Here is a 26,493-nt window from a genome sequence, read left to right on the forward strand (position 1 = left end):
CTGAGATGGTTGTCATGTTCCAGAATCACAAGATAGTGAATATACATAAAATCTTGTACAATATTCAAATATCTAGAAAGCCATGCTTATTGTGAGCCCTCTCTTCTTCCTGCTGGAAGCTTCAAATATAACTTTACCTTCTCTTCTCCAAATAACTTGCTCAAAATAAGAGTCTGCAATACTAGCTATCCAAATATGAATGCGTGCATGTGAGTTAATCCTTGCCTTCATCTTCCTCTACAATGTAAGTGAAAGGGCTTTCTTGATGGGTGGATGGACCGTGTAACAAATGGGTAGGGAGAGGTCACATTCTATTGGTGACTCCCCATAACACAACGGGAGTTGTGTCCCCGAGAAGCTGTCAAGAAAACACATATATAGAGGGATGCCAATTGGAGCTCATCTAAGGCAAATTGGATATTCCATGCTAGTGCTATGCCCCAAGCCTTAGTATAGGAATGGATAGATGGTGTTTCATAACAATTGTTACTGTGGGAAGACTTCATAGTAGAACGTGGAGTATTTCCTAGCTCTATGTTTTATAGACACAAGACCCAGTATATCTGTAGGCTAGGTTCTTGTGTCACTTCTCTGAAATGGGCCTGAAAAGTCGCTTCTCTGAAATGGGCCTGAAAACCTCAAGAAAGGGTCAGGGCAGCTTGCCACAGCTATACGATCAAAGCTTAATGGCTGTGAAGGCAGACGCTTCGAGGCAACAAGACATTATTTGTCTGACAGTTCCGAGAGCAGCAAATCCGAGTTGCAAAAATTCCACTGTTTTTTACGTTGCAAAAGGACCATTCTGTATGACTGCTCTGTGACAGAAAACTTTATGTAGAAGACAATTCTTGAGGACATCTCTAAGGGAAACTACTATAAGAGGGGAGTGGGAAGCACCTTCAAGGCAGAGAAGTCAAGCAGCTCCAATGGAGAGGTGTATAGCATCTCTAAGGAAGATGGGTGCAGCAGCTCCAAGAGAGTCTGTAGTCACCTCTAAGGAAAAGAGGTGCAGCGGCTCTAAGAGATAAACTCCAAAGAAGAAGGATGCAACACCTCCAAGGGAGAGAGTGGAGGCTCAATGCTAGGGATTCCAAATCAGGAAGTAGCTTCTAAAAAAGGGAAGTAGTTGCTATGCATGCCAAGCAATAAGTAGTGTGTTCTGAGGCTTTATAGTTGACTGTTTGGATCATTCTTTTCTGTAATCTGTGTTGTCTCCCCTCGCTTTTGCTCCATGCCTTGTTTCCTTGGAGGGCCCAATTATAGTTATAAAGGATGCATTTAATAGCATGAAAGGACAACCTGGATTATGTGTGTGTATGCTTACAAGGGCATTTTTCTTCTGTGCTAATCTTTGTGGTAACAGGTGGTTTTGATGATGTAAAGAGGCAGCAACCAATAAGTGTGCTTTTGAAGAATATGTTCACACAGCAGGAGCTGCTGGTAAGTTACACGTTTCATGCTAAAGTGAGGTAAGACAAAGAGAAAGGAAAGCTTAACATGCATCATGCATGGACTACAAGGTCCCTACACATCACAAGACACTTGCAATTTTCGTGGTATCATACTCTGTTTGAACAGTAGTTGCAATCTTTTAGTAGTAAGGCTAGAGAAGGATTTATCCTCTTTTTCAAGTGTATCCTCTGACATAGCTAAAATTCGTTCAAATATATAAATCTCGTTTTGACCTTCAGACTTGAAGGAAAAAGAACTAGAGTATTTTGGAAAGCTTGTACTTCCAAGGTACCCAGTTGGAAAATTGTACTTAGACTTCTATATAAAGAGCTTAGGGGTGTCTTCCAAGAAATCTTATTATAGTTTCCCTTGGTGCTGAGGGGGCGTAGGTACTATTGAACATGGTATTGACATCACGCTGTACAAATTTCCCTACGTGGAATGCCTTTGAATGGTTCATGCCCTTGGGAACGCTTTGGGCTTTGAAACCCTTGGGAAATTCTTCATTGCATATTCTTCATTGCTACCTCATACAACGGCTTGGAGAGGAGGGGATTATTTTAATGTATCTTTTGAAGAAAGGGAGGTCCTTAGTGCAGATTCTCCTGCTGCTGCAACTTCTTCATCCCCTTCCAGTATCTTTATTGAGATATTGTAGCTTTCTCTGTGTTTTTGCAAATGACTCAGCATATGTTTACAGTTTTTGCAAAGACAAATTGAATTACAGGTGGTTGGGACAGAAAGGAACAGCCAATATAACAAAAGTTTCTGCAGTCCCGAGATGAATGTTGGACTATTTCAAAACAAATTTGGGGGGAAATTTTCTCAGTGGATCCATCCAGTCTAAGCAAAATCCTGACTGTAGGCATGCATGGATTTCGTACAGTTTTGCTGATTTTTATATAATTTTGACACATTGGCAGGGTATTCAGTGGTGGGTTGCTGTTTGTCAAAGAAGTTCCAAAATCATCTCACATATGAGATTTGTGGGCGAGTGTAGCCTTGTTATGCTGAATTAGATTGAATTAGATCTGAAATTCAATTATATACTTCAGGTCTCTATATACATTTCAGGATCTAGAATCATGGTTTTGATTTTGTATTGTGTTTAGAGTCTCTCCGTAGCCATGATTTTGATTCTACATTTTGTAACAAGGTCATAATCTGTGAGGAATTTTCCTATAAATGGGTTACTTTGAAGTTCCCTACATCTTCTTCTTACAAGTACCACATAGCATGATTGGAACTCCTATAGCTTGAAATCTGCCTGTCAAGGTTGTGCTGTTGTCGTCTTTTGCCTCTACAGCTGCTTGCATGTGATTATGATGCATGGTTTCATGCTTTAGAGAAGGATACCAGTTTTGGTATGTGGGTAGCAGTTCATCAAGGCACATGATCTATAGAATAGAGTGGTTTGAGGGCATCAGACAAGTTGACAGCATGCATTTTACTCGTGCTTCTCATGACATCACGAGTCGAAGATGTCATGGTAGACATGTTAATCGTGTAGTGTTGCCACCGTAACAGTGGGAGATGGGAAAAACTTGCTCTTGAATTAAGAAGAATCGGTTTTTTGAACCCTGCATATCATATGGATGGTTGAATTTTACGATGGCAATTGCCTAATTTAAGACTCTATGAAAGAATCTGTAGTGTTAGCCACTAATAAATATGATGGGGGGTCTTCATAGCTTGACACTGAGTCTATGGTTTGGCCTTGTCGAATTTATCGGAGTGCACTAGACAGGCTTAGATATGGGCATGCCAATGATTACTGTTTTTTTTTTGCCCAAGCATGAGATTTTGTGGGAGTACCAAAGATAGAGCTGTGATGTTCAATCTAGTAGGATACCCCCTTTTTCGAAAAGATGGCTCTATACAAGCCTGAAAAAAGTTGCAAGTAGTTCATAGGAATGTGTGGGGACAAAGGAATACTACATCCTATGGTTGTGTGTGATACTTTTATTGCATTCATGGATCATTTTTCTTGTTATACATAAATCTATCAATTATGAAAGAATTCTGATGTGTCTTAATATTTCTTTGAGCTGAAAACTTTGACAAAGAATCCAACAAGGTGCAAGCTCAAAACTTTCAGCAGTGACACGGGGGTGGCCATATTGGATGCTTTAAGATATTACTTGAATGAGCATGCCAGTTTGCAGTGGACTTCATACCCCATAGTAGATTATACCAGAAATAAAATTCCCAACCAGGCTTTGTTAGAACAGTAGAGCTGGAGAGTGAGCTGTGCTACAAAGTATAGTAATGCAACATTGAAGAAACGAAGAGAGAATACAAAAGCACAGGCCTACACTTTATTCCTTGAGAGCCTCTTAAACAGGCAAGATTTTACAAAGTTGTTGCATCATTGCTTTGATCAGAAAAGCATCTCGAGGTCCACCTTCTCCTCCTTGAATCTCTCCATCACTCCTTTATTCATGCTTCAACCTCTCAATCACACCTACTCCTATCACACACACACACATACACAACATAGGTGGTGAAATCGGCAGTAAACCTTAACTGACTTAGCATACACTTTATTCACAGCTACATTGCAACATTTCCATCCACTTCTATTAGTTAAATTCCACCGAAAGACGACCTTTAAACACACCGGTGGTGAGGCTAGAGTGCCCCTTCTTAGAAACCAAACACCAAGGACACCGATTATTGGCCCCAAACATTTTGGCGCCCCTTCCAGTATTTATTTAATTCTTCAGGCAATGGCAATTGTGCAATTACATCAAGGGCTCACCCTTGCACTCTACTACACTAGCAGAAACCAATACTTGGCATCAGAATGCATCCAATTCCCCGGTGTGACTAGAACCCGATTCCCAGGGCAAAGCTAAGGCATTCCACATTGACTGTGCCCCACTGAAAGTGACAATGAAACAATACCAGCCCCAACAAATGCTCAAATAGCCTCAAGACATAAGAACCGCAATACAGTGTCCCTCTAGTACCTTTCCAAGCACACCCTCTGTGGCTGTGTCTGGTTACAGCCTCTCTGGCCTAGAGAAAGCCCTCAAAGCAAATAGAAGCAATCACAACTTCAAAAATGAAAAATGAAATCCAAAAGGAAGTCATAATATCCATACTTGCTGTCCATGGAAGAGGGGCAAGCTCTGTCTTGCACCTATCCTCTGTCCAGGTCCCCCAGGGGTGCAGAAATGGCTTCCAGTCAAGGAAAAAGAGAGAGAATATGAGAGAGAGATTCTGGGAGCTGGAGCAGAGAAAGAAGAGCAAGGTTCAGTGGTGCAGAGGCGAGAAACAAGGGAAAAAAGGGCTAATCCATCATGCAGAGTACCTCCGAGCGCGTGCCAATCAGCCCCTGCAGCAAAGGAGTGACCCGTCCAACAGCAAATCTGATCCCGTACAGCCGTAAATGAGGCCATACAACAGCAAAGTGGCCTTTGAAAGCGTGAAATTGGCCGTACAGCATTTATGAGGCCGTGCAACAGCTAAAAGAGAGGTTGTACAGCATTTAATGTGTCTGTACATTCATAAATGCACCCGTACAGCATCTAGAAGGAACCTTGGGATGCGTGCCAAGAGAGAGAGAGAGAGAGAAGGAAAAACGTGCAAATATCCTGTACAATGAAAGAATGACCCAAAACATTGGGAGGGGAAGTTGGAAACAAGGATGCATGGGGTTGTGCCACGTGGCACATTTGCCCCCCCTTCATTGAAATCCTAACCCCTACGACCAATGACACACTGAAAAGCTCTAACCAACTTTACCAATGACACATTGGTCTCCCCTTGGGCCAATTTTTAGACCCCTCTTTTCTAGCATTAGCCTAACACTTGGGCCTAGTGGTTGCACCTAGGCATTGGATGCATTCCTAGGGACTTCTGGGAAGTATCACTTCACCAAGCGACCTCTAGATACGTGAGCCTGTTTGTCTTGAAGGGGTGGAGGTGCTACCCTCCTCTTGAGCATCAGGCAATGCCTCAGACCAATACTTTGTTGAGCCTCAACGAGCCTCAACTGTAGTCGGCTCAAGCTGAAATGCTTCTAGGTGGAGTTGCAATACCCTAGGTTGCCAGGATCTGTTTTGGAACGAAGATCTCATCTAGCTCCTCCACTTTAGGCTTTCTCTCATCAAGCATCTCTTCTAGCGCATCCCCACGAAAAGCTTTCAACAAAGTCACATGAAAGGCATTGTGAATTGTCCAATGTTGTGGTAGCTTCAGCCTGTAAGCTACATCATTTATCTTTTGCAGACCTTGAAAGGGTCCATAGTACCGTGTTTTCAGTTTGGTGTAGACCTTGTCCTTGGCCTCTCATCTGCTTAAGTCTTGCTTTCCAAAAACGCAGCAGCACTGAATCACCTTCTTTCAAGACCAACTCATGTCGGTGGCGATCTGCTGCCCGTTTAGACTTTTCCTAGCTTTTTAGGACGGCTTCTTGTACCTTCTTATAGGCTGCATCCAAACTTTCCACGTACCGATCCGCTTCAAAGATCTTCTCTTTCGTGTGCAAAATGGGAGGTACCTTTCTTCCGCCTTCCACAATATCAAAGGGTGCTTTCCCTGTGGAAGAATGCACTGTATTGTTGTAGGCAAACTCAACCAGTGCCAAAAATTGTTCCCATTTCAAAAGATCCAAGGCAGTAGAATTTGATCTAAGTGTGGGTGGAAGGAGGATGAAAAATTCAGTGTAGTGTCTATGTTCAAACAGAGACCTCTGCATAAAAGGCTGGTCATACAGGGGTCTCGATCACTGACAATGGATTGAGGCATCCCGTGATGTTAAAAAATATGAGACATTTATAGCCTCACCATCTGATCCGCTATAATTTTCTTCCACACTGGAATGAAGTGGGCATGTTTGCTGAATCTGCAAATAATGGTCCAAATACCATCATGACCTGATGGTGTACGAGGCAGATTGAAAATAAAGTCCATGGCAGTGCTTTTCAAGGGTCTATCCGGAATAGGCAATGGCCGTAGCAATCGAGCCGGCTTCTACCTGTCACACTTTACCTTCTGACAAACGATGCATGTCTTCACATATGCCTCAACATCTTTCCTCAAAACTGGAAGTAAGACAAGTGCTCCACTCCTTTGACTGTGTCTTCAATGCCTCTATGTCGTACATATGGTGGGGCGTGACTCTCCATCAAAACCTTTGGCCTCAACTGCGTTGTGACACAAAGTCTGCCATGCATCGTCAGGAATCCATCCTTATGCATAGAGTGCTTATGTCTTTGGACCTCAGCCAGCTGATCACAAATCCTTGCACAATCATCATCATTGGCATACTGATCCTTCATGGCATCAAGTTCACTGTCGTATGCAATGGTGACAGCTGAAATTTGTGGTTTCTTTGATACTACATTGGGACTTGACTTCCTGGAAAGTGCATCTACAACAACATTCTTCTTGCCAGCTACATGCACAATTTGAAAATGAAACATTGAAAGGAAGTTTGCCCACTGCATGTGTTGTCTGACAGCTTTCTCTGTGTGAGAGAGTACCTCAAGGATTGATGATCTGTCTGCACATAAAAGTCAGCACCTAAAAGGTAATGTTTCCAGGTAGAAAGAGCATCCATGATAGCTGCCATCTCTTTCTCATAGATTCCGAAATTCATTTCGGCATTACTGAGCACCCTGCTCTCATACGAAACTGCTCTACCGTCCTACACAAGCACTCCTCCTATGTTGTTCCCACAGGCATCACATTGGACAGGAAAGGGCTTGCATAGATCTGGCAAGATAATGATAGTATCGGAGCATAGCTTTTCCTTAAGCTCTTCAAAGGCTGCAATTTCCTTGGTACCCCGAGCATAAACGGAGAAAGCTACGTACTTGAATTTTCTTCAAGGTGGCCAATTCCTTTTGGCTTCTACTTCGGTAGGATCCATCCTGACTCAAGGAAAGTCCGCTGAGAGTTTGGTTAGCATTTGGCTGGAGGCCTATTAATATATGTGGGGGAAAATAGTGTTATTCCATTTATTTTCGATGTGGTGAGAACTCCAATAGGGTTGCAAGGAAGATTCTTGCACATCACTTCCACTCCTTGCATGGCACATGAGCTGAATAATTTGTTGAAAGACATTAGTTAGTTGGACTAGGTGGAGCCAATGATATGGGCAATCATTGTGTCTCTTTTAGCACTTGCCACGACTAGTTTTTGGGTATTTTTGCAAGGTATCCCCAAAGAATCTCTTGAAGTATATAGACACATGCTTTGCTCACAATTTCATCATTATTGAGGCAACTTCTTGTTTGTTTTGAGTGGGATGCATGGCATGAACGTAACCATGCATGGACTCTGAGACTAAGTCCATTTTTTTGGATGACATCTTTCGCTTCAAGCTACAAAGCTATTCTCATGATCTTAAGGCTTCTTGATGGGGATGATCCTTATATTGGGAAGGTGTATGAAGGTTGGATAGGATGATTCAAAATCTGGATCTTTGTATGGTTGGAGGGAGGAGGAGCTGAGGCACTTGCAACCCCTCTTGATGTACGGTATATCATTCACTTTGGAGGCTGCAACCTTTGTTTTGGGTTGAGAATTTGAAGGGAAGGGGTAAGGAACAGATACAAAGGTGGTGCAAGGATGCGAGATAGTATTGAGACGGCTTTTCTCAAATGCAAATGATAGGAGGAAAGTGTGGGAGGAGCTGTCATATAATAAGCAAAGAAAAGATTGTTTGGTTTGGAGGATGCACAAACTGACAGGATTAAGATTTCCTCTGTTTGTCGATGGGAGGAATATGGGGCAGATGCAGCGTTTGGCCATTCAAATACTCAGCCAAGGTGCTAGCTCTTGACCTGTTGAACGCTTGTGGAGCAACTTTGGAAACATTGGATCTAAAAAGAGGGAACATGCTTGGGGTTCAGAAGGGAAATGTCTTGTAGTTGCTAATGCAAACTTGTGTTTGCTTAACAAGTTTAGGGTAGAGTACACTTCCGAACTATTTATTGGACGAGGACTCAGGCAGTGATGTAGCAAAGGGGGCGCCTAAGCATGAGGATGATGATGAGGCCAAGGAGGAGGCGGCAGCCTCTCTCACTACACCACCTTCAGATCATTAGGACTGACTTGCCTCCTTTTCTATTATCTTGCATACTTATATGCTCTCATCTATGGTATTCTGGCATTTGCAGTTCTATGGCATTATGCACATTGCAAACATCTTCATGGATTTTTGTGTCTTTTAAAAGTTTAAAGCTGTTCAGAGCTGTTAAAAGTGATCAATGTCGCCCCCTGAATGTAAAATCAGTAGGAGGGAAGGTTTACTTCCGGATATTCATAGACAAGTGTTCCATGAACACATGGGTGTACTTCTTGGAGGAGAAGTCTAAGACCCTTAAGTACTTTAAGGAATTCGTTGCCATGGTTGAAAACCAAACTGTGAAGCATATGAACTCTCTCATGTAAGAAGGGTAATATTACTCAACAGAACTGACTGAGTTCTATAAAGAGAAGGGCATTGAAAGACAACACTCTACTTCTCATACTCGCCAATAAAACGGTGGTGTTGAGCATATGAATTAATGCTAGCCTTCGTCATAGCTGAGTCTACCCTTCACCTCCGGAGTGCCGACAGAAATCAGTGCGAAGACTGTGTATAAATGGATGCTCAAGTATGTGTGGGTGTGTGGATTGTGTGAGAGCATATGTTTACACTATGGTCTACACCCACTATTGGGTGCTGGTGATGTCAGTGGGGATGTCATAGTAGCTAGTCCCTACTATGCGTGATGGAGTTTATGGTTTTCAACCTTATAGTGACTATCATGAGATTGAAACTGCACTATGTTGTGTTTTTAGAGGATGAGTTTGGGCATGTTCCTGGATTCATCCAGATGTATAGACTCTATGCAAGAACCAAGAGCATGTTGAAAGCCTATAATATACCAAACTATTTGTTGGCTGAAGCAGTAAATACAACTATGTACCTTCATAACCAGAGTGCTATGAAAGCCATACTAGACAAAACTCTTGAAGAGGCCTTTACAAGTGTAAAACCTAGATAAGGATATTTGGCTGCATGGCTTATGATCCTATCCTTGATGCCTACAGAAGGAAGTTGGATAATAAATCAGTTAAAAGGTAAATTTGTTGGCTTTAATGATGATCATAGGCCTACAAATAGCTTTAAGCCTGGATGGTTTAGCAACCATATTGTGACGCTGTCCATGCCACGCCTGATTTCTAGGGGGGGTTTAATCGTTATGGTTATTTAAAATCCCATTTTGCTAGTTTAAAGATATCTATGTATTACCCCTGAATTTCCTGGGATCTGGCTTATAACCACTTTTGGAATCTAAGCCGTGTTTTCTTTCTATTAAATGTCTGCCCTACAACAGCATCCTTGCCCATGTGAATATTTGTCTATGCATGCTATGCCATCCTGTGGGGCCTTTGTAAAAGGAGGTGCACATATCAAGAATCCACATCTCAAAGTGTTGTGCAACATGTACTTCAGAAGATGAGCTGGGGTGTGTTCCTGAGGTACAGGTGTGCGATGGAAAGCATTGAAGTAAAATTAAGGTTTGGAGTGGGAATGGCTTGGCCTATTGTCATATTTGGAATGCCCCTTTCAGCTTCCATTTACACAGCCCAGCAAAATGGCCATCTGATCCATTCTCTGGTTTATGTGTGTATTGTACAGTTTCATGGCGATCTACATTGATCCATTGAGCTACTTTAATGAAATTTCTATGGTTTATGCTTGTATATCAAATGAGACAATGCTCAGTCAGCCCACGCTCCCACAGCCCGTTGGGACTGCCTCATCCATTCCATTATCATCTCCGTTCCTGACCTAGTTCACCGAGTCACCATCCAGTTTTCGGACCTAGTCCCACACTTTCATGCCTGAGTCATCACAGTTTCAGCTTGGACATGGGTGGGCTGAACACCAGAGGCCTGTGAGACCCTGCTCATGGAGATATATAGTTTCCGTGAGCGTGAGATGGAGCTGACTCGCTTCGCACGGGAGCAGGTCCGCTTTAACCAGGAGCAGAGCTGCATCATACAGGATCAGGCTAGGGACATTTGGGAGCAGGCTAGTCTCATTCAGGGACTCAGACAGGATATCACGCAGCTCTGATAGGAGGTCACAGCCATATACACTATCCCAGGGAGTACCCTGGTGGTTGAGGGACATATTGCGAGCATGCAGTATGCTATTGAGGAGACATCTAGATGGGTTGACGTGGCCAAACGGGAACCCGCAAGGGAAACCGTTTCGGCTACCCTCATGGAGCAGCAACAGAGAGCCAGTAAGGCTCTCAACATCAGAGTACGCGGGATCCCACGCGCTGAGGCTACACTGATGGCAGATGCGACTGCGTTCGTGACCGCTACCTTGGGTGTGACTGAGCACAGGATAGAGAGGGCATGGCGGGTGGGGAGAGATCCCAACCGAGAGCAACCCCTGATCATACAGTTCCATGACACTCGAGCACTACTTTCAGCTCTACGACGTAGGTCAGTCCTTCGAGATCAGCCAGCGACCTCTATGGATGAGGACCTCACACCTCTATAGGTTGAGGAGAGGCGCTCCTTGCTGCAATAGTAGGATCAGGCCCGAAAGGAGGGGAAGTGGGCAGTGGTACGAGAGGGCCCCCTCCCCTACATAGGGAAGCGGGGTCTATGAGACTACTCATAGTCCTCTACAACTTTCTTGAAGACACAAAGTCGTGATTCTGCTTCCAAATTCAGATAGAAGCGTCACATCGTCTACATGTCACAGAGAGAGCAACAGAAACATCACCACTCCAGGACTTCTTTGTAGCTAAGGAAGAAGAAGAGCTAAAAGATATAGCTCCTGCAAAAAGTGACAAATTATTCCTGCGCAGATTTTGTTCTTGAGTTCACGGGATGATAGTTTGCAGCCTAGTGTCACTATGTTTATCTCCACCTCCATCTTTTGTTGCTCCAATTGGTGCCCACGAAGCTAAGCTATAGCTGCCGACGCAACTTCTCTTGCTGCCCACGTAGCTATCCTCTCTGCTCGCCATCTAGCTGCGCACGCTGCTGCTCTTGCTGCTCACGCTTCTCCTGCTGCCCACGAAGCTCTATCTTCTCGCCATTCGAGCTGCCACATTGCACACCTCTTCCGCCTTCTATAACAGTGTGTAGAATCCATACTAATTTGCAGCAAGAAGATAAAGAAAAATGATCTTGATGTGAGGTACGGTTAGTTCCCGGCTTCTCTGATTACTTCTCTGATTGCCCGTGGTGCTAGGCTTGCATATTGAGTGACTCTACTAGTCCTTGTGGCACCTTCAGCCTCTACATCGACTTTTTGGTGACTCTCCATCGTCTATTTTGAGAGTCATGCCATGATTGCTCTATGTAGCTACCCCATGGACTTCACTGACACATATTTTGGGGCATCCATACCTAGTGCATCATCGACTCGCAGGGATGTGCACACATGTGTAGTGGCTACTTGGAGGACATCTCTTACTCCTAAGAGATCTATTTTTATTATTCCTACAGCTTGATGTATTTTGGGGTCCTCTACCTTGGGTAGTCCTCCTAAAATGATATGTAACTGAGTGTTTGGTTGTCATTGAGTCTAAAGGTCCTCTGCCTTGGATAGTCCTCCTAAAAAGATGTATTGGTTTTCCTATTTTGGTGTGTGGCTTCCTAACATGTCCTGTTATGAAGCCAAGGGGGGATGTACTGTGGGAGCCATGGCATTGATAGGTCTATTTGTTTATCAGGCCTGGCTTGAGAGTTCCAGGATGTTGGTGCATTGGCCTCCTAGACCTTTGAGTTGATCATGCATCCATGCATGATGAGCCTCTGAGCCATGCTAGATGAGCTTTCTATGTTATGCTCACTAGCCTCTGAGCCATGCTCACTTGCCTCTGAGATTGTGTGGGAGCCATGTCTAGTTCTAGATCGGCATGCACAGTTTTGATGATCGTCATTGTCATGTTCTGTTATTGGTTCCATTCCAGTCGTCTCTCACCTTGCCTTCATAGGGGGGTGGAAGCCAAAGTGAGTCAAAAATATGTGTTCTAGGTGGTGTTTTATATTCTAGTGAGTCCTAGACGTGCCACGTGTCATATTGGGAGATATCCCATAGACATTGTGACTTTCTAGAGTCTAGTGTCACACTATATAATGTTGTACTCGTCTATTGTCTATTACAACAGTCAACATCAAGCTATCAATACATTGTGAGTATTTTGGTTATTGCCTTGCACTTGTACTTTCCTTTCTTTCCAATTGGCCTTTCATTATGCTTTCCATATTTCCATTCCATTCCTAGCTAGCTACCACGTCTCTTCACTTTCCCCCACACCACCCGCTCCACCCGCCCACCACCCCCTGGGATCATACCCTGTAATAGTTGGTACGATGATGAGTGTAAGGCTTTATGCCATCAGCTCAGATTCGAAACAAAAAATAGTCTTCCGATCGCACCAGATACGCAACGCGAGTACGTAGACTGGTACGAAGGAAGAAACTAGACTTCGTTCGTCGAAACGAGGAGGAGCTACTGAACATTTTGTTTAGTAACAACTCTAAGGACTTCTAGTGGAGATTTCTAGAAGGACGGTCCCCTCCGCCACTCACTGACACTCAGATCTGGTTTGATTATGCACGCACAGTTTATGACATTCCAAATCAGCCAGTCCCTAATCTCTCACACATGCCTCGCCCCACATTCTGCACCCTCTTCACTAGAGGAGGGGTAAAGGATGTTGTAATGAAACTTCATAATGACCGAGCGAAGAAGAATCATGAGGGGTTATGCACTGAGTTCATTGCATATGGAATTAGCCCCGATCTTAGTAAAGCTTTTTAATGAAGCTGTTTGTTTGGGGTTTCCACACACTTAGACCATTAACACTATCTCACCCATCCACAAGGCAGGGAATCCTGTAAGCCCGGAGAACTACAGGACCATTATGATTGGACATGTCATGTCCAAGATTTATGCATCAGTACTTGACTCCAAGGTTAGCAGATTTGCAGAGTGTCGAGGACTTAGAGCAGCAGGACAGACCGGATTCCGACATGATCATGGAACCATGGACCACATTCTCACGCTTAGATGTATCATCGAGAAGGCGAGGGCATGGGAGCAGAGGGTTTATTGTTGCTTTGTGGATTTCCACAAGGCATTTGACACAGTTCTGAGAGCCCACCTCATACTGCACCTACTTGACTTGGTTTATGACCAGGAGATCATTTGGGTTATCATGGCACTTTACGAGAGAGTTTCAGGCAGAGTTCGTGGAAGATCTGGATGGACAGAGGAGATCATGAGCACTATCGGGGTCAAACAAGGGTGTCCTTTGTCGCCTACCTTGTTTGGCCTCTACATTGACAAGCTTGAGACAGTGATGCAGACACAGGGGATGTAGGTTGCTCTCTTGCGTGCACATTGATCCAGATATTGCTCTATGCAGATGACGTGGCTCTCTTGTCTTCCTCGGTAGAGGGGTTCCAGAGACACCTAGACGCACTACAGTCCTTTTGTGAGTCTCATGATTTGAAGGTCAACCTGGGTAAAACCAAGGTCATGATCTTCAATACATCTCGAGCCGTCATGCGTTAGGAGCAGTTCACATTTGCGGGGTCATCTGTTGAGATAGTTTCATCATACACTTATCTTGGGGTTATCTTCTCCGGACCCAACTTCAGTATGAGACCCGTGATGCAGGCACGCTTGAGTAGAGGGTATGCTTCATTGGCTAGACTAGAGAGGCAGTGCTTCCGCTCGCACTTTCAGGATCCACGCACCAAGGGGTTGCTTTTTGACTCCTTGGTTTGCCCAACAGGGCTGTACGGCAGCCCTTGTTGGGGGCCAGACTTGTCAGATACAGAGTGGACCCGTGTGGAGCGGCTACAGGTTCTCATGTTATCACGGATGATTCGTGGTAAGCCATCCGTTCCTCATCAGATCATTCAGGCTGAGTTTGGGTCACCCCCTTTACAACTAGATGCTGCATTTCAGGTCATCACGTACATGGATCGAGTTAGGGACTATGGGGATTACACCTCGGGGCATAGCAGGCTACCATGGATAGCTATATCCTCTTCTATGGCACTTGCAACAAGAGGGGACCAGAGGTGCTGGTATGCATGTACAGAGAGATGGTTTGAGCAACTAGGGTGTCACATGGATAGACCACCTCCCTTCCAGTACATCATGGATGCTCCGTTCTCTCCCCTCCTATCACATGAGGTCAACCAGGTTATCCGTGAGGATCTACTACAGCTACACACATTTGGTTGGGACTGAGTGAACTCCCAGTGAAGCTTGGCTTCTAGAGAGATCACTTCTTACATATCACAGCGGAGGGTTTCATTGACCCACCAGGATACACGCAGATTCACCTATCCCTCGCTGAGGGTCTCTCGGGCAGTTCCGGGTCTCTTCACACAGACTTCGCATCGAGAGCGGTAGAGCAGAGCGACTTCCCAGGGAGAGGCCCATATGCACACTGTGTGACATGTAGGAGGTTGAGACAGAGGAGCATTTCATCTTCAGGTGTCTTGTTTACTATGAGATTCAAGGGCGTTTCCACTGCCTCTTCAGGGATAGCTACGGGATTTTGGCCCGTTTCCTCTCCTACCCGGACCAGCGGTGTTTGGCAGGTTTCATTCATGAGGAGGTACTTAGACACCGCGAGAGGATACTCCAAGCACGGAGACAGGAGCAGACTTCTTCCTTGGCTGATCCCTCTCAGAGTTCTATCACGGAGTTCTTTCAGCTAGATCACATGGACCCCCACGAGACGAGGCCTCGACATGACCGTGACCCGGAGCCTGTGACCCAACAGCTCAGACAGAGGATCGACACACAGATCACACTTGGGGACATCCCCTCCTTGTTCCGAATCGGAGCCCGACCGACGGGGGTCACAGTAGCCCTGGTCAGACGCAGAGCTAAGACTAGGAGATGTGCCAGGACGGCACCTCTGAGTGACCGACAACACTCTATTGCCGACTTCATGCCTCCACTGCCTTATCCATCCTGATATCTTGTTGCCGCTGATGATGATGATGCTGAGATTGATATATAGTCGACCATGGACATGACTATGTTGTACTTAGGACTTAGTACTGCCATTCTACTTTTTTGCATTTTGCATTGGTATGGATGCTCGTTTAGTAGCTCCACTACCACAGCTTGCTGTATCAGGATTTTCACAGTCTCATAGACCCATCGGTCTTCCGAAGACTTTAATAAAGTTTCTTTCTTCTTTCTACATGGTGTTTATTTTTTGTATCTTTCTGGTTCTATGAAAATATACTGAACTCATCCAAGAGGGTGTTCTTTCTTTATAGGCTGTATCTTTCAATTGCGTAAATCTGGGTCACAAAGGCTGGATCTTTAATTATGTGACCTGAAAACAAGCATATCTTCTTTTGCATGCATAAGTGCCGAGCTGACAGTCTCACATATAATGCTTTTGCATCTGTGGCAAGGCCTGATATTGTAATTCTTTGTTTTTGTTTTTAGTCCGAACCAAGTCTTCTTTCAGAGCTTGAGGCTGATGTGGCAGAGGAATGCAGTAAAATGGGGCCCATTGAGAGACTGCGGGTACCACATTCTTTATGTTTCAGAAAGTTAGTTCTAAGTAGAGATAGTTTCTTTCTTCGTTTCATGTCTGTGCTGAGTTGGTATATTCTTGTTGATGCTGCTGCAGGTATATGAAAATAGTACACAAGGCGTCATCATGGTTAAATTTAAGGATAGGGAAAGTGGCCTGAAGTGCATTCAGATTATGAATGGTCGATGGTATAACTTTTTCTTTCCATTTTATTCTCCACTAGTTTGTTTTTTGTAAATTCAGAATAACTGTGCCTGTGAATAAGTTCTATGATCTCAAAATGGTATTACCTGGCATTGCGCACCTCTTCATTGTCTGTTGTTGGATATCGCCCAAGATTGGGATCGAGTATGCTGCATTTGTGATTTTGCATGTTGGGGACAGCGGTTCTCGCTCCCCTCACGTTGTACTGGTTCTTTCAATGACAGTTAAAAAACTAGATTCGGGATTTTTCTCCGGCTTTGCAGGAATAATGAGGGGGGCACCTAAGTTAAGGTTTCCTTTACCTGCTTTCAAAAGGCAAGGCTGGAATCAACTCTCTTAATTAGAAAAAATGGTTATTTAACAATGGGGAGGTGACCGCCCCAATAATACCAACATCCCCTCTCACCGACCCAGTGTTGGTCCATCTGTCACAGCTAGTCCATCCCGTCCGTCACAGCTAGTCCATCACCTGCTTTTCAGATGCTCATACGTCATGTTCGCATCCCTTCCGTCACACTCTCCATAGTCCGTCAACTGCTCCCATCCCGGCACAGGTAGTCTGTCAACTGCTCTCTATCCCATCACAGCTAGTCCAGATACTTCTTCAGCCATAGATATACCCATGACAGGAGGTCCGATATCGACCTTCTCCCCCTCTTCCATGACAAAGGGGTCGGCACTGATCTCCTCTCCAGTTTCAGTTTCAGCCCCCGCTACATCCTCATCCTCAGCTTCAGCCCCAGTTTCAGCTGTAGCCCCTACATCCACAGCTACAGTTACTGCCAGCGACTTACCTTTGACATCGACCTCCTCGGGGTTGTTACAGATTTCATCCCTCCTTTCCTCTCCCACTACAGCTCTCTCACCAATTATGACACCTACTTCGGAGGTGTCATATGCTACTCCGCATTATGCCTCGACCTTTCTCTCCCCTCTCCCTCTTAGTTAGCCTGCGCTCCCGTTGGGATCGCCTAATCCATGCCACTGTCATATATATATTTTACCCAGCTCACCCAGTCACCACCTAGCTTCTGACCCCATCCCTAGACTTTCATGACACAACCCTTCTAGTCTCCGCTAGGGCTGACCCACCAGAGGCCTGGGAGACCTTGCTTATGGAGATACACAATATCTGTGAGCGTGAGATGAAGCTGACACGCTTTGCACAGGAGCAGATCCGCTTCACCTAGGAGTAGGGCCGTGTCGTACAGGACCAGGATGATCTCATTTAGGGACTTAGACATGATATCTTGTAGCTCCGGTAGGAGGTCACTGCCATACACATAGTCCCAAGGAGCACTTTAGTTGTTGAGGCACAGATTGCGAGCATGCAATCTGTGATTGAGGAGACCTCCAGATGGGTCGACGTGGCCAAATAGGAACCTGCAAGGGCAACCGTTTCGGATACTCTTGTGGAGCAGCAGCAGAGAGACAGTAAAGCTCTCAACATCAGAGTATGTGGGATCCCACACATCAAGGCTACACCGATGATAGATGCGACGGCCTTCGTGGCTACTACACTGGGTGTAGCTGAGCACAAGATCGAGAGGGCGTGGTAGGTGGGGAGAGACCCCAACCGAGAGCAGTCCTTGATCATACGGTTCCACGACGCTCAGGCACGACTTTCGGCTTTACGACGCAGGTTAGTTCTGCGAGATCAACCGATCACTACACGAGCTTGCGCTTCACGCTTTCCCTCACACCACTCGCTCCACCCGCCCACCACCACTCGAGACTATACCTTGTAATAGCTGGTACGATGATGAGTGTAAGGCTCTACACCGTCAACTCAGATTCACAACCAAAAACAATCTTCCGAGTGAACTAGAGACATTGCGCGAGTATCATCGACTAGTACATAGAAAGAAACTAGATTCCATTCACTGAAACGAGGAGGAACTACTAAACATTTTGTTTAGTAATAACTCTAACGACTTTTGGCGGAGATTTGGAGGGACAGTCCCCCTCACCTCTCACTGACACGGAGTTCTGGCATAACTATGCACGCACATTATATGACATCCCAAACCAATCAGTCCTTGACCTCTCACATATACCATGCCCCACTTCTTGCACCCTCTTCACTAAGGGGGGAGTGAAGGATGCCATAATGAAACTTCATAATGGCTGAGCGAAGGATCATGAGGGGCTATGCACTGAGTTCATTGCATATAGGATTAATCTCCTAGCCCCGATCTTAGCAAAGCTCTTTAATGAAACAGTTTGCTTGGGGTTTTCACACACTTGGACCATTAACACTATTTCACCCATCCACAAGGCAGGGGATCCCATGAGCCTTTAGAACTACAAGACCATTATGATTGGACATGTCATGTCCAAGATTTGTGTATCAGTGCTTGACTCTGAGGTTAGTCGATTTGCAGAGTGTCGAGGACTTAGAGCAGCAGGACAGGCTGGATTCTGGCGGGATCATGGGACCATGGATCACATTCTCACGCTCAGGTGTATCATCGAGGGGACAAGGGCGCGGAAGCAAAGGGTTTATTGTTGCTTTGTGGACTTCCGCAAAGCATTTGACACGATTTCGAGAGCCCGCCTCCCCCGGCACCTCTAGGATTTGGGTTATGACCAAGAGATCATTTAGGCGGTCATGGCACTTTACGAGAGAGTCTCAGACAGAGTCCGAGTAGGGTCAGGGTGGACAGACGAGATCATGAGCACTAGTGGGGTCAAACAAGGGTGTCCTTTATCACCTACCTTGTTTGGCCTCTATAGTGACGAGCTCGAGACAGTGATGCAGATACAGGGGGGGGGATGGATGCTCTCTTGCTGGCACTCTGATCCAGATATTGTTGTATGCAGATGATGTGGCACTTTTGTCTTCCTTAGCGGAGGGGCTCCAGAGACACCTTGACGCACTACAATCTTTTTGTGAGTCTAATGATTTGAAGGTCAACCTTGGTAAAACCGCTCGCACTTTTAGGATCCACGGACCAAGGGGCTGCTTTTTGACTCCTTGGTCCGTCCAACGGGGATGTATATGAGCCCTTGTTGGGGGCCAGACTTGTTGGATACAGAGTGGGCTCGTGTGAAGCGGCTACAGGTTCTCATGCTATCGCGGATGATTTGCGGTAAGCCATCCATTTCTCACTAGATCATTTAGGTTGAGTTTGGATCATCCCCATTACAGCTAGATGCTGCATTTCAAGTCATCACGCATCTGCACCGAGTCAGGGAGTACGGGGATTACACTTTGTGGCGCAGCAGACTACCTTGGCTAGCTTTGTCCTCATCTTTGGCGCTTTTAGCAGGGGGGACCAGAGATACTGGTATGCACGCACTGAGAGATGGTTTGAGCGACTAGGCCTCCACATGGATAGACTCCCTCCGTTACAGTACAGTATGGATGCTCCGTTTTCTCCCCTCTTGTCACGCGAGGTCAACTAGGTAATCCGTGAGGATCTCTTGCAGCTACACATATTTCGGACCTGGTTGGGACCAAGCGAGCTCCTAGTGAAGCTCAGCTTCTACAAAGATCACTGCTTGCACATCACAGAGGAGGGTTTCATCAACCCACCAGGATATACAGATCCACCTACCTCACTCATTGAGGATCTCTATTGGGCAGTTTCGGGTCTCTTCACATAGACTTCATATTGAGAGCAGCAGAGCAGAGGGCATACCCAGGGAGAGACGCATATGCACATTATGTGACATGCAAGAGGTTGAGATGGAGGAGCACTTCATCTTCAGGTGCCATGCTTACTATGAGATTCGAGGGCATTTCTACTGCTTCTTCAGAGATAGTTTTAGGGTTTTGTCCCAGTTCCTCTCCTACCTAGACCACAGATGCTTGGCAGGCTTCATCCATGAGGTAGTCAGGCGTCGCAAGAGGATACTTCAATCACGGAGACAGGAGCATACTTCTTCCTTAGCAAACCCTTCTCAGAGCTCTATCACGGAGTTCTTCCTGCCAGATTACATGGACACCCACGAGATGAGGCTTTGACGTGATCGCGATCCAGAGCCAATGACCTGACAGCTCAAACAGAGGCTTGGAGACATCCCCTCTCTGTTCAGAGTTGGAGCCCAACCGATAGGGGTTACTGTGGCCCTTGTTAGATGCAGAGCTATGACTAGGACACGTCACAGAGCCACACCCGTGAGCAGCCAACAGCACTCTATCACCGATTTCATGCCTCTATTGCCTCATCCACCCTGATGGCGATGATGATGTTGATTTGTAGTCGACCACTGGCATGACTATGTTGTACTTCATACTATCATTTTGCATTTTTGCATTCTGCATTCTACATTGGTGTGGAAGCTCGTTCAGTAGCTCCACCCCCACAGCTTGTTTGTACCAGGTTTCTCACAGTTTCATAGACCCATCGGTCTTCCGAAGACTTTAATAAACTTTCTTTCCTCACCACAAAGAAGCTCTTAAGAACAAGTCGGAGAGGTCCTTGATCTTTGGTCTTCGAACTTATAGCTTTCTTTCCTCCTTTCTTCCTCTCCCTCCTACTCTCCTTCTACTCTCCCCCAACTCCCTCCCCACTTTTGATGACACGTGGCAGCTGACACATGGCAAATTGCCACATATAATCTGAGCTGGCAAGTCAGTCCACCTGTCCCACACATGTGGCAGCATGCATGGCAAGTGGCAGGGCATGCAGGCTAAGTGTTTGGCCCCAAATCTGGTAGATTTGGGGCAGGTTGTGGGCTGTCCTCTTTGGGACTGCAGCCCACCGAAAATTTGGGACAAGTGTCCACCTTCCACTCTAAGCCCGGGGGGGCTGAGCCTATAAAAGAAGGCCTCTCCCCTTCATTCCCTACATGAAAAATTCTTCACTTTTCTTCTCTCTCCTTTTGGTTGATGCAACAGAACCTCTCCAGCTCCTTGGGTTCAGCCAGCTTCTCCCCAGGCCATTCTCTCACCTCAGCAGCACTTTCTCTCTCTACAGCAGCACATTCTCTCTCTACAGTTCCGGCCCCTCCTCTCCAGAAATCTACCCCCTTTCAGCTCTTCTGGAACAACAGCAGCATCCTCTCTCCTTCTCCTAGCCTGGAGCAGCCACAGCCCCTTTCTCTCTTGTGCTGCAGTCTTTTTCTCTCTACTGCAGAATTTCTCTCTCTACTGTTCCCGCCCATTCCCCTTGCAGAAATCTGCCTTTCTGTGCACCTCTGGAACAGCAGCAGATCCTCTCTTACATCCCCTCCCTTGGGATCAGCATTGGCACTCTCTTGGAAACATTATCTTTTAGGGATAGATTTTCTTGTAAAAAAGTCTTAAATATTTTCTAACTCAACCTCTGATCAGAGAGAGACATATGAAATGGTCTACCTTTCTGCAATCATTTCATTTTCAGATACAATATACTTCTGGAAAAGAGAATGTAGTGGCTGATACCCTTTCTCGTATACCACGGCTTCACCATATTTTAGTTCCCTATCATGATGAGCTAACAGCCCTCAAAGAATTCTATGAGGGAGATGCTGATTTTGCTCAGCCATGGGCACATTTGAAAGATGGAGGCACCCATCATGCCTACCACATCAGGGATGGCTATTTATTTATGGAGAACAAACTATGTATCACAAAGCAGCTTAGATCTAAAGTGATGGAGGAAAGCCATAACCCACCCTATGTTGGTCATAGGGGTATTGTGGCCACTTTTTCAGCCATGGATAAATTTTTCTACTAGCCTAACATGAAAAAGGACAGTGCTACCTACATTTCAGCTTGTCTCACATGTCAAAACGCTAAGTATGAGAGAGGAAAACCCAAGGGTTTACTTCGGCCCCTACCCATTCCTGAGAGACCATGGGAACACATCACCATGGACTTCATTACAGGAATTCCCAGGACCAATCAAAATCATGACATGATTTGGGTGATAGTAGATCGATTCAGCAAGCAAGCCCACTTCATTCCTTGCAAAAAGAATCTCAAGGCACCTGAAGCTGCCCATTTATTTATTAGACACATCTTTAGACACCACGGCATGCCCAAGTCTATGGTATCAGATAGAGACTCAAAGTTCACTAGTGACTTCTGGCAGGCTTTGTTTGAGAACCTTGGAACTCTTCTAAGTTTCTCCTCAGCTTTTCATCCTCAAACGGATGGCCAAACTGAAATTACGAATAGTACACTCTTGGATTTGCTGAAATTTTATGTGCATGATTAGCAAACCTTTTGGGAGAAATTCATTCCTCTTGTGGAGTTTGCTTATAACAACACAATTCATTCCTCCTCTAGAAAAGCTCCTTTCGAAATTGTATATGGTAGATCTTTACCAACTCCACTCATGCAAACAAAAGAGAAAATATTTGCCGTTGATCAATTCGTGGAGGATTATGACTCTGCTTATGCCACGGTTCGAGCAGCCATTCAAAAGGCACAAGAGAAACAAAGAGCAGCTGCAAATAAAAGACGGAGGGCGTTTGCAGTGAAAGAAGGCCAATGGGTCTTATTGAAATTTGAGAAAGCCCAGTTAAAAACCAAAGTAGGCAAAAAGCGCATCTACTTCAAGCTATCCTTTCGATATTATGGTCCTTTTCAGGTGTTGCAGGTAATAAATGATGTCTCAGTCCGATTGAGACTTCCAGAGCATTGGAAGATCCACATATAGGCCCTTTAGGATGTCCCATGCTTCCTTCATAGTATCCGCCACATGAATATGTGGAATTGTTGTGTCTATTGTCATCTTGATGATAATTGTCAACAGCTTGGGATCCTTCTCTTCCCACTCTTCTACCTCGTCTAGATCAGCTAGCTTTGCTACCTTTCTTACTGCATCCACTTTGTCTTCGGGTTTCAGATCCTCTCCTATGGTCACCTTCGCCTTCCTTGCCCCCAGGTGGCTCCACAGCTTCATCTCGTGGATAGGGTAGTTATCCCCATCCAGCTTGCCCACTTCTCCAAATTTTGGAATCGGCACATGTGTTGCCATAGGATTGAAGTTCTTGGAATCGACTCAACACAAATTCTTTTGATAGAAATGCTATCAATTCCTCATTAAGGCACACCTGTTTGAATCTTGGTTGCCTTGCTTAGGAGATGACTTCGAGTTCAACAAGCTTGAACTGAGATCTTCTTCCAAAGGTTCTCACCTCCAAGCCCCACGCCATACACTTGTGAATCTTCCTTAGGGCTTTGATACCATGTTAGAAGACAAAGATGGAGGAGGCTGCTTGTTGTTTCCAAAGCTTTTACAGGGGAAGGACATAAAAAAGCGTAGCCCCATGAAGAAACGTAGTGGAGGCAACACACAATGCTAAACAGTGGCCCTCCTTGCTGCTCTGCAAAGCACCAATGGTGAAACATTGCACATGTTCTCCTTGAGCTCTGTGCTGCTCTGAATGCAGCCCAAGTTTGAGGCACAAGGTAAGCTTGATTCCTGGCCTCCCTGTTGATCTGGTATGCAGCCAAATATGAGGCTCTCTATGAATGAATGAATGCCCTCGGTTCCCCTTCATGGAACCTATTTATAGGGCATATCGCCCTCTAACCTGGCCAACGTGCTGCCACTGGCCAACTAGTTTGTCAACCAAGGGCAGACTGGGCTGGCCCTAGTCTGCCCCTTCTATGCTCAGCCGAGTATTCCTGGTGTATTCAAGGCCCTTGCTGCTGGTTACTACCCCAGCCATCCTCTCCTGTATAGGCCCTGTACCAGCCCCACGTGGACCTACTGTACCATTCAACCAGTCTTCTATCTGCTACCAATCTGCACTACTGCCTGGCAGTCTTCTTTGGGCTTTGTTGACCAGTACTTGTCTGTACAATTTCCAATACTTGCTGATCAGTATTATACCTGCTATAGTTGCTGTACCACATGTTGCTGCTGCAGCCATGTGTTTCTCTGCACACGTCTGCTACTTCTTTGAATGGCCTCATTCTTCTTGTCTTGTGAGCATACAAGTTCCAAACAGCTTTGTTGTCCTCTGCAGAACCTACTGCCGCAGCTCTGCTTGCTGCCTACATGGCATGCTGCCTGGACACTCTAATGTGCCCACGTGGCTTCAGCGTTGTTGTCACGAGTCCAATATTTGTTGGATAGGACATTAATTTATAGAGGATGTCAATTTCATTACATAGTCTTGGTTGTTGGTGGCCTGTGGATGCATTGGTTATAAGCTTCAATAAGAAAAAAAGAGAGATGATTGGATGTGCCTTACTGATTGTTGATTTGGTTAAGTAGAGAGTATGGCCTGGTCCACCATGAAGTATTTGCTCCTCAGTCTCTACCTCCTATGTGTTTAGGAGTATTGCCTTGCCTTGCCAGAGGAGTATGTGTTCATGCATCTTTGCCTCGAGTGTGTTACAAAGAGTCGAGAGTCTTGGGTCTGTGTCATGTGGCTACAATCTTGTGTCCAACCTCGATCTGGAATTTGTGCGATGAGGTCGTGAGTTGACCCGTGGTGATCCATAATACATGAGAGAGGTGGATTTGTAGGTACCCTGCACTTGTGTGAAGTCATCCTCATTTGAGGGGAGGAAGTTCTCCTTGTAGAAGGCCATTTTGGTCGCATGAGACTGCGGGGGAGATACCCCAAGTCCTGTGGATGGAAGCCTATCGCCAGAAGACTTGATGGACCTCCTATTGTGTACAAGAAAGTGATGTCTAATGACATTTTTTATGGGGTATATAATCACATGACAGGCCCTGCGACTATAACCATCCGGTTTCCCATGCATACCAACACTGCTCATCGCCCTTGAATTCCAATTGCATTGATGATGAGAGAGCTTTCCACAGTATTCTTTGTCTACCCATGTCTATCATGCCATTCTGCCAAACTTGGTCCAAGGATGTGATGATCTGGATTGAAGTGTATGTGTGGACAGGTCTTGCCCTACAAACTTTGCCTAGATAATTTCAAGTGGAGTGCATCTCTTTCCCCAAATCATTCGAGAGCATCACGACTCGTGATCAAGCCAATCCAATGCCCTCATACGCCCGCATAAAGAGCAGCTGGTCAAAAGACACTAAAAAAGGAGTGTGCTAGAGAGAGAGAGAGAGAGAGAGAGAGCAAGAGCGAGCTTATTCTTTGAAAGATAGAAGGGTCTATGAGATTGAAAAAACTAGATACAATCAGTTAAATGTGTGGAGCCTCTAAGCGGGCATTTGCACTTTAGACAAGTGCAAATATAAACATACAAACAACACTAGTACAAGATGTCAAGTCCATGGAGAGGAATTAAATTGTGGTGTGGCATCACTATGGTGGTCCTCTAAATGATGGTAGAGGAGTCAAGTAGTCCACGGGAGGTCCCAATGATGTATGGGGCTGTAGTGGCATAGATCCATGATAGAGCATTGACGAGACAACCAATATGTGTGGCCCGTTGTGGTTTCCTTGTTGTGGGCTTGGGTTGGACAAGTGCCTCTGTCACACCTGTCGGCCATGCCTTTGGGCTTGTGAACATAGAGGAAAGATCTCTGAGCCTAATTTGTGCATTGACACACTGACGAGTTTTTTGTATCTCTCGCTCCGAGCCTCGGAAACGCCCTTGGGCCTATTGGTCTGTTGAGTCTGGCTTGGAAAAACTTAGTGATCACACTTTTAGTGGAATCTGGATGAGCAGCCTGATCTCGTCTATGCGCCTGAGCTGGTCTCTATGTCGTACAGCCTCGTGAATAAAAATCACCAAACATCTCTAATCCGGGTGAGATAGGAGGTTGGAGACGGGTCCAAATCCATCTCTAAAAGACAATGGTAACGACCCCGCGTAGTACACAAGGCATTTGAAGTGCTTCTCTAACTCAAATCTCTTGTAGATCGCATTGATGCATATGCGACCCTATCTAGGTATGCCCTCAACCCGGCCACTCTCAATTGGTGTGGTGAAACACGAAACTTCCTAATCGATATCCTCAAATAATGGGGGAGGTTGATCCGTGTATAGCTTGGCGGGTCAATGAATCCCTCCTCTAATATCAGTAAGCAGTGATCTTTGTAGAAGTTGGGCTTCACAGGAAGCTTGCTAAGGCCTAACCAGGTCATGAATGTGTGTAGCTATATGAGGTTCTCATGGATAACTTAGTTAGCCTCGTGGTAAGTGAGTAGAGCACAAGGGGCCTTAAGGCTATACTGAAAGGGGAGTAATTTGTCCATATGGAGCTTCTCTGAATATCATGTCCTTGGTTTTACCAAGTTTGATCTTTAGATCATGTGTCTTGCAGAAGGTATGGAGTGCATCCAACTGTCATTGGATGCCCTTCGCTTAAGAGGAGAGCAAGACCACATTGTCTACATAGAGGAGAATCTGGACCAAGGAGCCAATGAGAGAGCAGTCTTCCCTGCCTAGTGT

The 26,493-nt window shown here is 45.5% G+C and overlaps 1 protein-coding gene across 1 annotated transcript in view; it reads left to right on the forward strand.

Moving 5' to 3' along the window:
- The window catches only part of ELF9 (RNA binding (RRM/RBD/RNP motifs) family protein), a 122,602-nt gene that overhangs the window by 93,298 nt on the left and 2,811 nt on the right, over positions 1 to 26,493 (forward strand). Inside the window, exons 10-12 of the mRNA XM_087385095.1 lie at positions 1,364 to 1,440; positions 15,923 to 16,003; positions 16,110 to 16,201. Of these exons, the coding sequence (XP_087241221.1) occupies positions 1,364 to 1,440; positions 15,923 to 16,003; positions 16,110 to 16,201 (250 nt within the window). The remainder of the gene's footprint in view (positions 1 to 1,363; positions 1,441 to 15,922; positions 16,004 to 16,109; positions 16,202 to 26,493) is intronic.

Source organism: Dipteris shenzhenensis, chromosome 14, assembly GCF_047967505.1.
Source record: "Dipteris shenzhenensis isolate YYH24624 ecotype China chromosome 14, Dip_SZ_1.0, whole genome shotgun sequence".
NCBI lineage: Eukaryota > Viridiplantae > Streptophyta > Polypodiopsida > Gleicheniales > Dipteridaceae > Dipteris > Dipteris shenzhenensis.